The sequence below is a fragment of the Lacerta agilis genome, chromosome 4, assembly GCF_009819535.1.
Source record: "Lacerta agilis isolate rLacAgi1 chromosome 4, rLacAgi1.pri, whole genome shotgun sequence".
Classification (NCBI taxonomy): Eukaryota; Metazoa; Chordata; class Lepidosauria; order Squamata; family Lacertidae; genus Lacerta; species Lacerta agilis.
This window is the reverse complement of record NC_046315.1, coordinates 93752451-93767974: the sequence shown is the minus strand read 5'-3', so window position 1 is coordinate 93767974 and position 15524 is coordinate 93752451. Positions and strand designations below refer to the sequence as shown.

At 40.5% G+C, this 15524-nt stretch overlaps 1 protein-coding gene across 5 annotated transcripts in view; it reads right to left on the bottom strand.

Moving 5' to 3' along the window:
• KLHL1 (kelch like family member 1) overlaps window positions 1-15524 on the bottom strand; it is a 142386-nt gene that overhangs the window by 42828 nt on the left and 84034 nt on the right. For 3 of the 5 annotated variants that reach the window (XM_033147989.1, XM_033147990.1, XM_033147993.1), the window contains exon 7: window positions 7532-7759. In XM_033147989.1, coding sequence (XP_033003880.1) covers window positions 7532-7759 — 228 coding nt within the window. The remainder of the gene's footprint in view (window positions 1-7531; window positions 7760-15524) is intronic. The other 2 variants (XM_033147991.1, XM_033147992.1) reach the window with 1 other exon arrangement.

The following is a 15524-nucleotide window of genomic DNA, read 5'->3' as shown; positions in this document are numbered from 1 at the left end:
AAAAATGCAGATCAAAGAGACACAAACTTAAAGTTAAAAGCAAAACAAAAGAGAAACCTGTACAGACAAATAGAAAACATGACTTCTTTGTTCTGGTTCAAGTCAGTGATGTTTTCTACAGCTCGTGTTCACATTTCACACACACACAAAAAAATGGCTTTCCTCTACATGATGAGGCTGTATAAACTTGGGAAATGAGGAATTGTGCTTTGTTTAAGGTCTCTTGTTTAAAGCTGTAGCTAGAGAGAATAACATCAATTATTCAAGTTAATGAGAATAAGAGCTTAAACCAGGGATGGGACACTTGGCTTTGTAGGGGAACAATCCTATAGCAAGATTTGCTGCAATGAGGATCTCTGCTTGAGCCTGGAAATTCTTGGTGCAGTCAGGTTATGTTGGCTTAACTCTCAGATCCCCAGTTTAGCTGGAGTTGCACCAGCATATGCACCCTGATCTCAACATAGTCCCCATAAAGTATAAATACAGGTGAAATTCGAAACATTAGAATATTGTGGAAAAGTCCATTTATGCAAGCAATTGTTTTCATTCGCTACTGGAGTTTAATTTATGAGAGACTCATGACATGCAAAGCGAGATATGTCAAGCCTTTGTTTGTTATAATTGTGATGATTATGGCGTGCAGCTGGTGAAAACCCCGAAGTTGAAATTGTTAATTTGGGGTTCTCATCAGCTGTACGCCATAATGATCACAATTATAACACATAAAGGCTAGACGTATCTCGCTTTGCATGCCATGAGTCTATCTCATATAAGGTATCAGTTTCACCTTTTAAGTTGAATTATTGAAAGAAATGAACCTTTCCACGATATTCTAATTTTTTGAGTTTCACATTTGGAAGTAGTTTTATCTAGTGTTTCCTCCATTTGTTTTCCTATTCATTTGTTATTTTACCCTCTAACGCTTTTCCTTATGATTAGATGCTAGTGCTCTTTTTTTCCCTTTTGTATATCTACCATGTCCACAACAGTGTGTTGTTTTCCCCCCTATACACATTGATTTAAAAATAGACACAGTAGCAACAACATTGTTTTTAATTTCCTTTTTTGCTTTTAACTTTTTCTGATTTTATTGCTTGGTTTTATGTTTACATATTGTTGTAAACCACCGTGATGTATCTTGATGATACAGCGGTATATGAATACTCTTATGGATATATAAACCAAGCAGCAGTGTGGTGGGCAAGTTTGCTGATGATACCAAATTGTTTGACGTGGTTAAAACAAGGCAGTGTGAAGAGGCGCAAGGTGGTCTCTTCAAACGGATGAATTGGCAGTAAAATGGAAAATGCAATGCAAGCAAGTGATCAGTGAGGAACAATGGGGTAAGAGATCTTAATTTCATGGGGTCTAAATTAGCAGTGGCTGACCAGGCCCAGGACCTTGGGGCTATAGTATATAGCATACTGAAAATAATGAAAATGCTGACCCAGTGTGAGGCAGCTGAGAAACAGATTAATTCCATGTTATTGATAGTTAGGAAAGATGTTTCACAGAGCACCGCAAAGTTTGCAATGACTTTATACAGACCTATGATGAGACCATGGGACGCGGGTGGCGCTGTGGGTTAAACCACAGAGCCTAGGGCTTTCTGATCAGAAGGTCGGCGGTTTGAATCCCCACAACGGGGTGAGCTCCCGTTGCTCGGTCCTAGCTCCTGCCAGCCTAGCAGTTCGAATGCATGTCGAAGTGCAAGTAGATAAATAGGTACCGGTACCGCTCCAACGGGAAGGTAAACAGCATTTCCATGCGCTGCTCTGGTACGCCAGAAGCAGCTTAGTCATGCTGGCCACATGACACGGAAGCTGTATACCGGCTCCCTCGGCCAGTAACGCGAGATGAGCGCCGCAACTCCAGAGTCAGACACGACTGGACCTAATGGTTAGGGGTCCCTTTACCTTTACCTTTCTATGATGAGACCACAGCTGGAATACTACTGTGTATAGTTCTGGTCACCTAACCCCAAACAGAATACTGTAGATCTGCAAAGGTTCAAAAATGGGTAACCAAAAATGATCAAGAGGTTAGAGCAGCTCATCTATGAAGAAAGATCACATTTCGGGCTTTTTTATTAAGAAAAAAGTGTGAATAATCTAGGGTGTGATAAAAATGGATAGGGAGCTATTCTACCCTGCCCTTCTCACAATGCTAGAACTACAGTGCATCCAGGGAAGCTGAATATTGGAGGATTCAAGACAGATAAAAGAAAGTCCATATTCACTTGTGCATAGTTAACTATGCGTGATGGCCCAAAATAAAAACGTTATATATATTTATTCCCCCGCTTTTTTTAAAAAAGCAAATTTTAAATGTGTGCTGTCTAAAAGTCCATGCACCTTTTTGTCTGTAATTTGACATGCTTTGTTCACACAGGATGTGCTACAATGCCTGGAAATTTTATCTTCTATCAAAAGTTGGAAAAGTTATAGCCATTTTTTATTTCCCAAAAGTGAAGGGGAAGATTGTTTTTTGGTCATTCAGTTTCTTCTTCTTCTTCTTCTTTGCTCTTACTTCATTTTATCACATTGCTCCCTTCCACACACACAGCACAGTATTCCTGGCCCTTTTGCAGTTGCTGTTTCTTTTATTGCTCTCCTGAATCTATTGACTGCACAAGCAATAAAGATATAGATAGATGCATATTTCCCCCTGCACAGCTAATAGGGAGCCAGTTTAGATTAGAGTCATAGCATGAAGAGAAAGGAGTAGACTCCGTGCTCCAAAGCTATGGCCCTGACTGAACTCTCAGCCCTCCCAAGGCTGCTGTTAGCAAAAGAAAAAGATGTCAGGAAATGAATTAATTCATCTCCCACATCACATTAGTTTGGCTATAGAATAATGTTTATCAGCTGTGCTATAAAGGAGACAACCATTTGTTTGTCAGAGAAACGGGGCTCACCTATGCAGCAGAGCTCTACCTCTTAACTCCTGAAGAACAATGAGTATCTATATAACCTAGAGAAAAATGACTGCTTTGGACAGTCTCTTGGCATTAGAAACGGGCAGAAAATAAAAGGAAGTGCCAACAGATCAATTGCGTGAATTGTTCCATCCCAGCTCTGGAAATCAGCATGACCTGAAATGACCTTACCTTGATGGTCACGCTGTGCTACAGGTGAAACTCGAAAAATTAGAATATTGTTGAAAAGTCCATTTATGTAAGCAATTGTTTTCATTAGCTACTGGAGTTTAATATATGAGATAGACTCATGACATGCAAAGCGATATGTGTCGAGCCTTTATTTGTTATAATTGTGATGATTATGGCGTTCAGCTGATGAAAACCCCCAAAGTTGAAATTGTTAATCAGCTATACGCCATAATCATCACAATTATAACAAATAAAGGTTTGACGTATCTTGCTTTGCATGCCATGAGTCTATCTCATGTATTAGTTTCACCTTTTAAGTTGAATTACTGAAAGAAATGAACCTTTCCACGATATTCTAATTTTTCGAGTTTCATCTGTATATTATTTACAACAACAGGGATCTTGGATTCACCAACATAATTTCTGTGGCCAAAAATTTAAAATGAGATACTTTCATTGGTATGGATTTAACAAAAAGAATTCTCTGGATTTCTATAAGATTAAACCATTATACAAACACAGTACAAAACACAGTTAAAAATATTCATTTAACTAATGATAATAAACTAGCCAAAATACACTTAGGTGTCACATTGTTTTGTGACACAACTTGGTGCGCACAGAACTGTTATCTTGGATAGAAGGGGAGAGCTGAAGAAGAAGAGGCAACACAAAGTAGACATGGCCCCTCCCAACAACCTGGTTGGTTAATGGGGAGGCGGCATAGTCCCCTGTGCATGGGGATAATAACATGTAAGGAGTAAAATATATACAAAAGAAAGATAATTCAGTTGAAAAGAAGGGTGAATACATAGCTCCTAGATTGTATCACTCATGTATAAGGGAAGATAAAATTCCATTTGGCAAATTATAGGTTCCAACAGCATAGCAGTGTACTTGCTAATTGTAGTAGAAGTAATTTTATGGATCCTCTGCTTTTACAAATACCAGGTAGTCAAGCCAAACAGGCAGAAGTGTATGCAGTGGACTGCCTGACTACTGATCAACAGTTCTCCAACCCTTAATTTAGGGGAAGCTTTAGTCTGGTAGACAGTAAATCTGATAGTACTACAGAACTACTCAACAATTTATGTACTGGTATATATTATAATATCTAACCCACCCACCTCCAACCAAATGTCAATTGCACAAGAGAGCCTATATTATGGAAAACTAGAACAGCAATCCTATATCCACTATCTGGGGAGTAAGCCCCATTGAACTCAGTGGGACTTATTTCTCTCCAGACATATATAATATAGCATAGTAAAGGTATGTATTTCAGGCGCTGATTTCTTTGCTAATATTCACTGTCTGTACTTGTTGAGTCAGCATAATAAGCAGGGATTATATCCACATTTCTGTTGGAAAATGCTGTTGAACTCTAAGAAATTGCTGATAAGGGTATAAATGATTAGACTATGTCCCCATCGCACAATGATTTAATCCACTGCAAACACTGACAGACTTGTTGTTAAACTGCTATAGGCTGTGATTAAAAGAATAAGAAAATGGAATAAGAATATTGCTAACTATCACTAGACCTTGATTTAAAATGCAGTACAAATTATCTTGCAGAGATTGAAAGGATTGTTAAAGTTATCTACTGCCAATTAATTGAAATAGACTTATAAAAGGAAGAAATTTATGGCAGAGGAAAGGGTATTGTGCCACGGCTGTCCTAGAATGGTAAAACAACGAGAGAGAGAAAATCCATTGCTAGGCATTAAGCTGAACTTTTTGTACAATGCAAGTTGTGGACAAGTTTCCCAAATTTACTTTTCATGAGAAACAATGAAATGAATTTTCGTATTTCTGTGCAGGCAGGAATCACAGTGAAAGCAGAGCCTTAGAAGAGCCTTGCTATAAAAAGAAGAGTTTGGATTTGATATCCCGCTTTTCACTACCCGAAGGAGTCTCAAAGCGGCTAACATTCTCCTTTCCCTTCCTCCCCAACAACAAACACTCTGTGAGGTGAGTGGGGCTGAGAGACTTCAGAGAAATGTGACTAGCCCAAGGTCACCCAGCAGCTGCATGCGGAGGAGTGGAGACGCAAACCCGGTTCCCCAGATTACGAGTCTACCGCTCTTAACCACTACACCACACTGGCTCCACACAGGGAAACAAGCAATTTAAGCCCCTGGAGACATAAATATGAGAGTGTAGAATTTGTTCCTCTTCCTTCTTCCAGCTCAAAGTCCTTCAAATATGGGGACATAATCTTTGTCCTTATGTTAGAGAGTCAGCATCCTCTAGGGTATCCCAGTTGTGGGAGAGGCTGGAAAGGAAGGGGAGCAGCCATCATAATCTTTTGCTGTTATCCCATCACAAAGTTCAAAGTTATCCAAATGGCTTATATATTATTGTAACCGCTGCTGCAAAATATTTTTCTCTAAGCTTTTTTTTCACAACTTGCATTGTAGCAGAATCATAATCCATACATAGTTGATGTTCATGTTAGTTGCATTTATTGGAGGAAGAACTACAACCTTAGCACCCAGAAAACTGTAACTAATCCTTGAACAGAAACACTTATTAAAAGTAAGATTTCCTAGACTGCAGCCTCTCTCTGCCCTTCTGAAGATCTGGTGCTTCCTTTTACTACAGACATTGATCATTGAGCTCATATTGTCTCTGACTGGGAGCAACTCTACAAGGTGTCAGCTAAAGGTCTCTCCCAGTCTGCTGCTTGAGAACCTTCAAAAGAATATGCCAGGGACTGAAGCGGCAACCTTCTAACTATAAAAAATGTGTTTGATCACTGAGCTATAGCTACAAAGACCTTTCTTTGAATGAAATAACAATCCATCATTTAGAAGCTGAAAATTAAGGCAGTATTTTGAAGTTCACCTACAAAATGTGCAATCTGTTATGAACTTCTGTTGCATGTGCAAGGTATACAGTTATTTTAAAAGCCAATTATGCATCCGTGTTATTATTTTTGGTGTCAATGAACTTAGTAGATGTGAACAAAGACAGCTGTTTTCTCGTTAAAAAAAAAAATTAAGCGCCAAAAGGGTTAGAGTAGGAAACTGAACATGAAATTGCTCTAGTTAGCCAGCCACTCCCTCCTTCAAGATATTCCATTTTATTCCCCTCCTGCCTGCCCATTAGATGGTTTACCATTAGTTTTTTTTTGGGGGGGGTGGGGTACTCTGCAAACCTTGGGACTCTGCCAAGCCTGCTGATACCCACCTCTTGCATATGGGTGGTGATGTTTTGACTAATCCAGCACTGGCACCTGAACACTGGAAATAGAGGGAATGACTGATAACAAAAGAAATACTCTGAAAAGGAGGATTAAATAATTTAGGGATATCTGGGTAGTAACAGGATAGTTACTGTTACAGGTGGGTAGCCGTGTTGGTCTGCCATAGTCAAAACAAAATAGAAATTTTTTTCCAGTAGCACCTTAGAGACCAACTGAGTTTGTTCTTGGTATGAGCTTTGTGTATGTGTTCATACCAAGAGCAAACTCAGTTGGTCTCTAAGGTGCTACTGGAAAGAATTTTCTATTTTGTTTCGAGGATAGTTACTGATTTAAACCACTGGAAGCTTATATTGGCCCCTCCAGATGTTGTTGGACTAGCCAGCACAGACAATGGTTGCAGGGGATGGGAACTGTAGTCCAATATTCAGAGGGGCACAGATTAGGCACCCCAGGATTTTTAAAAAAGAAGATATGATTCAATTTTACTCACAGTAGGATAACCAACAAATATTTTGAGGCAATCATATTGCAAGTTAGTAAAATACAGGCTTTTTATTAGTCCTTTTCTTAATTGAAATGCATATAGATAATAAACAATGATTTATACACACCTTTTTATTTTTACAATCGCCCCCACAGAAGCACCAATATCTATTTGGTTCCATTTAACTTTTAAGTCATTTCAGTTTTTTAACAAAGGTATCATTCCAACAAATCGCCATGTGTTCTTGGTGGCCTTATAACCATGTTCTATTGATGTTGCATATATAATAAAAACTGTGCCAGAACGCGCTAGAATTTGGTACACACATAGATGAACACATACACAAAGTACCATGGGCACTCTTATATATACTTTTACCTGTTCAGGCTTTTAAACACATGATGGGGATGTGATATGTATGTCCTATTCACTGGGCTGTCTCCACAATCATGGCTTGTTTACTAGTCACATCAATGGCTTACCACTGACTTTACAACAACTTCAACTGAACTATTTGAGAACCAGCTAAGCCCAGTCATAATCATATTCTAAGATGCCAACCACATGCAGATATTATTTCAGTCGTTTACACAAGCCTGCACTTAAGTTCCTCCATGCAGTTTTGCATAAATATAGATATGCACATGTGTACTGAAATTGCTTGTGATCAATGCAAGTGCCATTGCTTTGGGAATATACAGATAGCTTTGGGAAACCGAATACTTACCTAAGCCATGCCTATGGGTTGACATTGGAGGCAAAACAGTCCATGCCTTTGTCTTTGGATTGTAACATTCGACTGTGTTTAACGTCTTTAAACCATCTCGGCCTCCGATAACAAAGAGTTTGTCATCAATGACAGCTACACCAAATTGCAGCCTTCTGCCGTTCATCACTCCAGCTTGGATCCATATATTTGTCCTGAGATCATACTTCTCTATGGTTGTAGCACCTGCTAAGAAAAACCAATAACGTATTTAATAACAACATTTACACGATTTGCAGACAAAAATTAGAATACATCTTCTCAACTGTTTCTCTTTGTAATTGGAAAAGTCCCTATCTATGGGGAAAATGCCCTTACAATTTGATGTCTCTTTTATTGAAAATGAAGTCAAAAACCCAATAATTACAGGCTCATGGATCCAAATTATAGTAATGGACTAATTTTGTAATCCCCTTCACTACAGAGATGAAAAACTTGGCAGTCTGTTCACACCATATTTTACTGATAGTTAGTGATGTGATGGCAGAATTTACACCAAATTTAAAAACCCTGTTTCACCATATTTGTTTGTCTGATTTGGACTTTTGTTTGATACCAAAATCAAATGATTCTTCTTTATCTACTTTCTACCCTGCTATAGCTCCTCCAACTTGTGCAGAAATAAGCTATGCTGCTTCACTTCCCACACTTTGAATGTAATATAAGCAGTGCTCTGAGTCTATTCACAGTATCAATCAGTAGAAAATAAAATAACGCATTCCATATTTTTGTGGAGAGGGGTGTCTAAATGAGCTGAATTTAAAATACTCTAAAGGAAAGATTACTAGCATCAACTTAACTCCTTTTCTGCTTTGTTTTCACACTTGCACACCCAAGTCATGCCTCCTCTCCAACCACTAATTGCCCCTACAGAGAAAGCTGCATTCATTATAGTTTGCAATTAAATGTTTCTAATCTATTTCCTCATAGTATGATAAAAAGTTATTCTGTGTGTGTGTGTGTGTGTGTGTGTGTGTGTGTGTGTATGAATAAATGTTATTTAGCAAATAAACTGCAATGATACAAATGAAAATAAACTTTGTCAAAGCTAAACTTTTTAATAAAAAAAGAGATGTAATTTGAATCCCAGTGTAACAGAACAATAATAATGTGGATGCCCAACTGGATATATTAAATTCCATTCTAATTTGCTCAGCTACAAGAAATATGAACAAATTTCTGCATTCAATTATCCTAAGGTGGGTTCCCCCCCATCCTTAATTCAAAACTGAAACTGATATAAATGAATTAATTCACTAATTAGAAAGAACTAAGTACAAACACTTGCAGAGCTGTTTTTTGTTATTGCAAAGTAGATTAACACGGCATGGATTTTCAAATGGTTGAAAGTATCTCAGTCTGTGCTAAGTGTATAGTACTCCTTTTTTGGCCTTTAAAAATTACCAAACAACTGTTAATCGTAGTTTTGTATGTTTTGCACACAAAATAAGGTTACACAGTGTCAGGGGACTGCCCTCTCCTCAGCGCAGAGTGGTGTTGGGGCTTTCTGGGTATCCCGAGCCCCGGCCCCACCTTTTGTCCAACTCTTCTTCTTCTAGTGGGGAAGGCAGCGGTCCCTCTAGTAGGGAGGGAGGTGCGGACCAGCGCTCTGCCAGGGTAGGAGAGCCATCGCACCAAGCAGACATAGGGGGAGACGCACCTCTTCCGCATAGCTGTCAAGTTTCGGATTTGAAAATAAGGGATCAGCATTCTCACCTATCCCGGCGACAGTCACATGTCAGTGGTGGGCGGAGCCAGAAGCAAAAGTGGGCGGAGCAGCAATGTAAACTCCAAGCGGGCTCGTAGCAGAGCAAAGAGGAGGGCAGCCAGCAAAGAGGAGGGCAGCCATGTGCTCCACGCAATGGAGCCCCATCGTCTTCTTGTCTGATCCCATCAAAACAGGACAGGAAGCAGCAGCTGCTCAAAGGCAGCCAGGCTCCGCCCGCCAGCTAACCCTATTGGCTGGCTGAGGGGCTCGGCGGCAATGGATAGGGGCTGATGCAGGGGGAGGAATACACCCCCCTGTAAGCACGGGAAACGGCTCCCACTTGCTTTGAGGGCTGAGGCTTTTCTCTCCAAGTAGGCGAGGTCTTCCCACCCAGTCCCTGGCCAGCAGGGGAGGAACTGCTTCCATTAAAAACGGGAAATTTAAGGGAAATAAAAAATAAGAGAGAGCAGTGGGAAACTGCTTGAAATAAGGGAGAATCCTGGGGAAAACGGGATACTTGACAGCACTGCTCTTCCGTCTCCCCACTTGCACAGAGGGGGGAGGTGCAGGGATGGTAGGAGGGGGTTCCGCATCCCGCGGCTTTTATGCTGGGCAAAGAACCGGAAGGAGTCATTCCCGGACTCTGGCGAAGGATGAGACAGACGTGAACTTTTATGCTCTGCACTGTAAATATCTGCACAATAAAGAACTGAGAAAAGAAGTGACGGATTCCGCTCGGTTACTCATGAGCAACCTTACACACAGCTAGTGTGTTTTAATGAGTACTGTGCCAAAAATTCTTCTTCAGTTTACAATGAATGAAATTGCATTTGAAGAAGTTATGAAAGGGGAGAGAAATGTCCAGCAAAATTCTCATGGGCGAGATACAGGGTTTTTTTTTTAATGTGCATTCCTTACTTTCAAAGTGGTTAAGAGGTTGAGTGATATAACTTCTCACACAGGGCGTTTCAGGTCAGGAAACATAGTGCTGCTGGAGAGAGTGCTAAGCACTGAGGAAATGCCCCATGGAAAGAAAAAGAAACATGCAACCCGCATGGCCCCCTCACAACGATAAGATAAGCTGCACCAAACAAAATTATTAAAAAAATTATAAAGTGCCCTGAGGAAGAATTTTTTTTTTGAGGAATCGATTAGTTTGTACTATAAATTAAATATCTGGCACAGAAAACAAAGCATTAAACAGCATGAAAATTTGATGCTCACAATAATAGGTGTTCAGCCTGCTCCCCACGAAAAACACACATTTCTGTCTGAGACCATGGGAATGCAAATTGTGCCTTGACAACAGACTGTCCATCTATGGACAAGTGAAGTTCATCAGTGGGGTTTAACAAATCCCAATTTTGCCACTGTCTTCCTCGTTCCCCAAGGGTGGTCTAAATTTATATATAGTTCATCAAAAAATTGACAGGCATTACAAAAAAAAAATGTATCTGAAGAAGTGTGCATGCACGCGAAAGCTCATACCAAGAACAAACTTAGTTGGTCTCTAAGGTGCTACTGGAAGGATTTTTTTAAAAAAATGTTACAGTCTACTCGAATGTTTCGGGATTTTTTTTTTAATACCATTCTAGAATGAACCACATGCAGTATTTCAGTCTAGTAAATGTACACACCAGAAAATTGTTGTGTCCATTTTCAACTAAAAAGTAAAATTAAACCATAATTTGCATAACTTTGACATATCCTGTGAAATCTGCCTTAACAAGCAAGCAGAAAAAGAAAGCAGCAATCTTCTCTCCCCCCCCCCCTGCTGCCTAGGTTCTTTCCTTCCTCTGAATAAATTCTCCTTGATATCTGTGTCAATAACCCAGTTCAATCACATTCGTTCCACCTCAATAGATATCTTTTCATTTCAACACATACTGTTGCAGATCACTAGGCCAAGGTCATCAGTTTGCACCTACTCAAAGCAACATCTCTAAATCTTGAACAAAATGGTCAAAGGTATATGTCAGCGGCAACTTCAGCAGGAGCAGAATCAGCAGAAAGAGCTTCAAGAAGAAAAAAAGTGATTTACAGAGCCTATAGCTATAGACTTCAATTCTTGTTCTTCTTGATAGTTTCAGATGGTACAATGCAACAGTGACTGTAAAGAGATTCACCATGAAGGCATTTCTATTCCAAATGTAGAGAATCCAATCTCTGCACCCCAACACTTGCACCCCAGAGTGTAAAAGCAGAGCTGAAAAACCAAACTTCCTTTTCCTGTTTGGTTTCGCCAAACTCCTAACGAACTGTATCATGCTGATTTGCATTTTAAAATGGAAAACGGTGTTTAATAAACCATAACATACATTTCCAGTAATCTTAACCGTTACATATTCCATTATTAGTACGTTTATTTTTTGGCTTAAGGAACATTTGACCATTGAAGTGAATTCTACATTGTAAAGCAGCAGGCTCACTGAGTGCACAGCTTATATTGAGACATCAGAGTGGATCAGTCTGAAGAGGGTGTGAGAAAATCTTTTTTTCCAGTATGAGTTAATGCATGGGTAGGCAGAATAAGGCCCAGGGGACGGATCTGGCCCAATCGCCTTCTAAATTTGGCCCGCAGACGGTCTGGGAATCAGCGTGTTTTTACATGAGTAGAACGTGTCCTTATATTTAAAATGTATCTCTGGGTTATTTGTGAGGCCTGCCTGGTGTTTTTACATGAGTAGAATGTGTGCTTTTATTTAAAATGCATCTCTGGGTTATTTGTGGGGCATAGGAATTTGTTCATTTTTTTTTTTCAAAATATAGTCCAGCCCCCCACAAGGTCTGAGGGACAGTGGACCAGCTCCCTGCTGAAAAAGTTTGCTGACCCCGTGAGTTAATGTGATGAAAATTATTTTAACAGCAACAAAATCTGTTCCTGGTTCTATGCCATTAGAACCAGGAGTTGCATGTTCTGTATAAATTCGAAACCTGTTGTAAGCTCAGAAAGCAAGAGAAGCAAATGGGGGCAGTACACTTGCTTGCATTGCAGACTACCGCCCCCCCCAAAAAAACTGGGCTAAGTTAGGCAAGCATGCTCTCACAGTGATTCCCCTGACTGCATCCCCTCTTGTCCCATAAAACCACTGAAATAAATTAATAAAAAAATGTAGCATCTATAGAGTATCTATACCCAGGTGGTTCCTTATTTCTGTTCCTCACACCTCACTGAATTTTTGGCTTGCTATGCCACTATATCTGAATATCCATGTCTATTTGTGCACATACACACATGGACTGTGTATAGGTAGTTTCTGCAGCTGCAGAGGTTTCCACTCATATTAGTTACTCATGAATTTTTAGCAAAACTCATGATACTTGGTTCTCCATGATCACTGCAGATGGTGACAGCAGTCCCGAAATTAAAAGACGCCTGCTTCTTGGGAGGAAAGCAATGGCAAACCTAGACAGCATCTTAAAAAGCAGAGACATCACCTTGGCGACAAAGGTCCGTGTAGTTAAAGCTATGGTTTTCCCAGTAGTAATGTATGGAAGTGAGAGCTGGACCATAAAGAAGGCTGATCGCCGAAGAACTGATGCTTTTGAATTATGGTGCTGGAGGAGACTCTTGAGAGTCCCACGGACTGCAAAAAGATCAGACTTATCCATCCTTAAAGAAATCAGCCCTGAGTGCTCACTGGAAGGACAGATCCTAAAGTTGAGGCTCCAGTACTTTGGCCACCTCATGAGAAGAGAAGACTCTCTGGAAAAGACCCTGATGTTGGGGAAGATGGAGGGCACAAGGAGAAGGGGACAACAGAGGACGAGATGGTTGGACAGTGTTCTCGAAGCGACTAGCATGAGTTTGGCCAAACTGCGGGAGGCAGTGAAAGATAGGTGTGCCTGGCGTGCTCTGGTCCATGGGGTCACAAAGAGTCAGACATGACTGAACGACTGAACAACAATATGATACATTAACAGCAATATATCATTTTGGATGAAATATGAGCATAAGCATAGCATTTTCACTTGCAAACTGTCATTTTGGATTGCACCACAAGCCTTATTACCAGACTCCTTGGGACGTGAAATAAAGGTTGGGGGCAAATGTTTTAAATAAATGAATATATGGAAAAATGTATGTTTACAGCAAAAACTGTATATTCAGAAACAGTCCCACTGAGTTCAGTGGGGCTTATTCTCAAGGAAGTGGGTTTAAGAACATAGCCTTACTTGCTCACCTAGAGAACAACACCTGAAACCCACGCCACTACATAAAGATTCACTCAAGAGACCAACATCCCTGTTGCAAGATTAATTTTTTTAAATTCACATTTCCATTTGCAAAAATGCAGAGGAAGTATCCACACAGACTGATTCCAGAGAGCAAAATTATTTTCAAATAATATGGAAAAAATGTTAGTTTTCCAGCATGATTATTATCTCATCAGGGGGCTGAAGGAAGAAGTTCCCCGTCCCCTTTCTTTTTTTCTTCCATGTGAAGAGGATAAACCACATTCTGTGGAATTCAAATGGCTGCATTGTGCAGTCAAAATGGATGACAAAGGATCAAACGTCCATTGCTTTACTCTAGGAAGACATCCTGTTCTCCTATTTAAACCACCTGCTGACAGTAGGAAGTCCCTCTCCAACTTACATTCTTTATGCTTATCATCCTAGCTTTCTCTCTGCTTTTTGTTGTTTTTCCACTCATCTCTCGAGCATCCATACTCCATCTGGTGAATCCATAACCTTCTTGACCTGGTGTAGAGTGGTTTTTTTGATGTTGGACCACACTGAGACCGCCAGTGGAGTGGCCACATGTGCAAGTGGTTAAATTAATTAGCTTTTCTTTAGAACTACAAACTAGCATAAAGAATGGCTTGCTGTGATAAACTTTCATAGCAAAAAAAAGTGGCTATTATATGAAGTTATAAAGAACTAATTAGGTTCTCTTTCATGTTCTGTATAAAATGGCTCACTCTAGAGAGCAATTGGAGAGCTAAAATCCACATGCTGCTCTGCCTGTTAAAGCAGTGTCTCTAACATCACACCTATCAGAGCAATGAGAGTGCTGCCCAGTTCTTACATATTGTATTTCTGAGTTACACTACTGCTGAGTTCTCTGGGTGACAACCATTCAATGTTTGGTAGTTGGGTTCAACGTTTGCTCAATGTTTTATCTGTTACAGAGAACAGGGTTGATATACGGTAAGATAGAAGGTAAGATAGACCTTGAAATCTTCTATAATTAATGGCAAAATGAAAATTTGTGGAACACTCCCACACATAATTAGAACATCCATGTTCAACATGCTTCTCGACTTTTAGCTTGATCAGCAGCTCGAGCACCAAAAGCTATGTCAGCAAATCACAATACAGTGGTACCTCTGGTTACGTACAGTGGTGCCCCGCTAGACGAAAATAATTCGTTCTGCGAAAATTTTCGTCTAGCGGGTTTTTCGTCTTGCGGAGCGGCAATGACAGCCGCGCTCCGCAAAACGGAAAAAAAAAAATAAGAAAATTTTTCGTCTTGCGAGGCAGCCCCATAGACTTTTTCGTCTAGCGGGGCCGCCTTCCGCTAGACGAATGCCTTCGTCTAGCGAGTTTTTCGTCTAGCGAGGCATTCGTCTAGCGGGGCACCACTGTACTTAATTCGTTCCAGAGGTCCGTTCTTAACCTGAAACTGTTCTTAACCTGAAGCACCACTTTAGCTAATGGGACCTCCCGCTGCACCGCCAGAGCACGATTTCTGTTCTTATCCTGAAGCAAAGTTCTTAACCCGAAGCGTTATTTCTGGGTTAGCGGAGTATGTAACCTGAAGCGTATGTAACCCGAGGTGCCACTGTACGTAATATTGTGCTAAAATGAATTGTCACCAGTACACTATTTTAAGGCTGCAGTCCTATTCAGGCTTAAGTAGCAATTCTATAGCAAGATCCGCTGGGATGAGCAGTGAGGATGCAGCAGATCTCTGGCTGAGCCAGGAGGTTTCCAGCCCAGCTGGAAACACAACAGCCTATCTCCCCCATCCCTACTAAGTTGGCACCCTGCTAGCTGAGCAGACCCTAAACCAGATTAAGCCCTGAAAATGCGGGTGTCTTGGAGGCATGGCAGGGGTGGGGCCAGAGCGAAGGGTCTCAGGCTGCATCCTAAAAGCATTCAACTCAGTCATGTGACCTGGCGTCCCTGAGCCAGGTAAGCCAGTAAAGGTGTGGTGTGACTCAAAACACTATTTTAAAAGGCTTGTTCTCCCTCTGCTTAGGTTGGCTCAGCCAGGAAGGACTCCATGAAGTTTGACTC